General features: G+C 67.8%; 1 protein-coding gene across 1 annotated transcript in view; it reads right to left on the bottom strand.

The window, feature by feature from the left end:
• Positions 1 to 1,279, bottom strand: part of LOC104392457 (ATP-binding cassette sub-family A member 1-like) — a 20,443-nt gene that overhangs the window by 258 nt on the left and 18,906 nt on the right. The window contains exons 31-36 of the mRNA XM_010001858.1: positions 1,149 to 1,211; positions 970 to 1,076; positions 567 to 708; positions 361 to 495; positions 177 to 280; positions 10 to 77 (exon numbers count right to left, since the gene is read on the bottom strand). Of these exons, the coding sequence (XP_010000160.1) occupies positions 10 to 77; positions 177 to 280; positions 361 to 495; positions 567 to 708; positions 970 to 1,076; positions 1,149 to 1,211 (619 nt within the window). The remainder of the gene's footprint in view (positions 1 to 9; positions 78 to 176; positions 281 to 360; positions 496 to 566; positions 709 to 969; positions 1,077 to 1,148; positions 1,212 to 1,279) is intronic.

Here is a 1,279-nt window from a genome sequence, read left to right on the forward strand (position 1 = left end):
GGCCCCTGCCCAGGCAGCGGAACCGGCCGTTGACCATGATGGCAATCCTGGTGCACAGCGCCTCGCACTCCTCCATGCTGCCGGGGTGAGGCTTCAGGGGGGCTCCCCAGCAGGGGTCTTGGGGGCAGAGGGAGGCTTTCCTCCAGGGCTGCCACCAGCCCCAGGGCAGGACTCACCTCTGGGATGTGAGCAGCACGGACCTGCCCTCCCGGGTGACGCCACGGATGCAGTCCCACAGGCACCGCCGGGCTTGCGGGTCCACCCCTGTTGTGGGCTCATCCTGCAACGGTGCCAGCGGTGGTGTCAGCCTGGGCAGGGGCCAGAGGCTGCTACAGAACACCCCCCACTGCCCCCACTCACCAGGAATACAATGGGTGGGGAGCCAAGGAGAGCTATGGCCACCGACAGCCTGCGCTTGTCGTCCCTGGCGTAGCTGCACACCAGCTGGTCTGCGTGTGGCCCCAGCTTCACCTTGGTGACGCCCCACAGAGCCACCTGCGAGAGACACAGAGGGGGATGAGCATGGGGGTCCCCCAGGGCCAGGGGAGCCAGGGTGCGGGTCCTACCCTGAAGGTCTCCTCCTCTGGGATGCCGCACACGCGGCTGTAAAACTCCAGGTTCTCCCGCCCCGTCAGCAGGTCAGTGACGGGGTCGACCTGGGGGCAGTAACCCAAGCGCTGCTGGACAGACTGCAGGTCGGTGAGCACACTGCGGGGACAGGGACACAGCTCAGAACGTGGTGGGGACAGCGACATGGCTGAACGCACAGCAGGGCTGGGGAAAGGCTCCAGGGACAGGGACAAGGCTGAGCAGGGTGTGGGAATAGGGATGAGCAGGGTGCGGGGATAAGGACAGGGATGACTGAGGATGAGCAAGGATGCTGCAAGGTGAAGGGCAGGGAGGGGCACAGGGTTAATGGCACACATGCTGTGTGGACAAGCAGCCACAGGGTCCCCCTGTCTCACCCACCTGTGCCCTTTCAGCCAGGCCTCCCCCAGTGTCACCTGCGTGTCCCCCGTCAGCATCTTGAAGGTGGAGCTCTTCCCCGCGCCGTTCACCCCCAGGAGGCCGAAGCACTGTGGGGCACGGACCAGGGTCAGGGCAGTCCCGGCACTGCCCACGGCTCCGTCTGTCCGCCCAGCACTCACCTCCCCGGGGCGGATGGCCACGCAGAGCCGGTCCACGGCCGGAGCCCCCCTGCGCCCGTACACCTGCGCGGCAGAGCCAGGTGGGACCGGCTGCTCCCCGGGCAGGGGCCGGAGCCCCGCGGGGAGGGGCA

This window comes from Chaetura pelagica, unplaced genomic scaffold (genome assembly GCF_000747805.2).
Source record: "Chaetura pelagica isolate M959 unplaced genomic scaffold, ChaPel_1.0 scaffold1407, whole genome shotgun sequence".
Classification (NCBI taxonomy): domain Eukaryota; kingdom Metazoa; phylum Chordata; class Aves; order Apodiformes; family Apodidae; genus Chaetura; species Chaetura pelagica.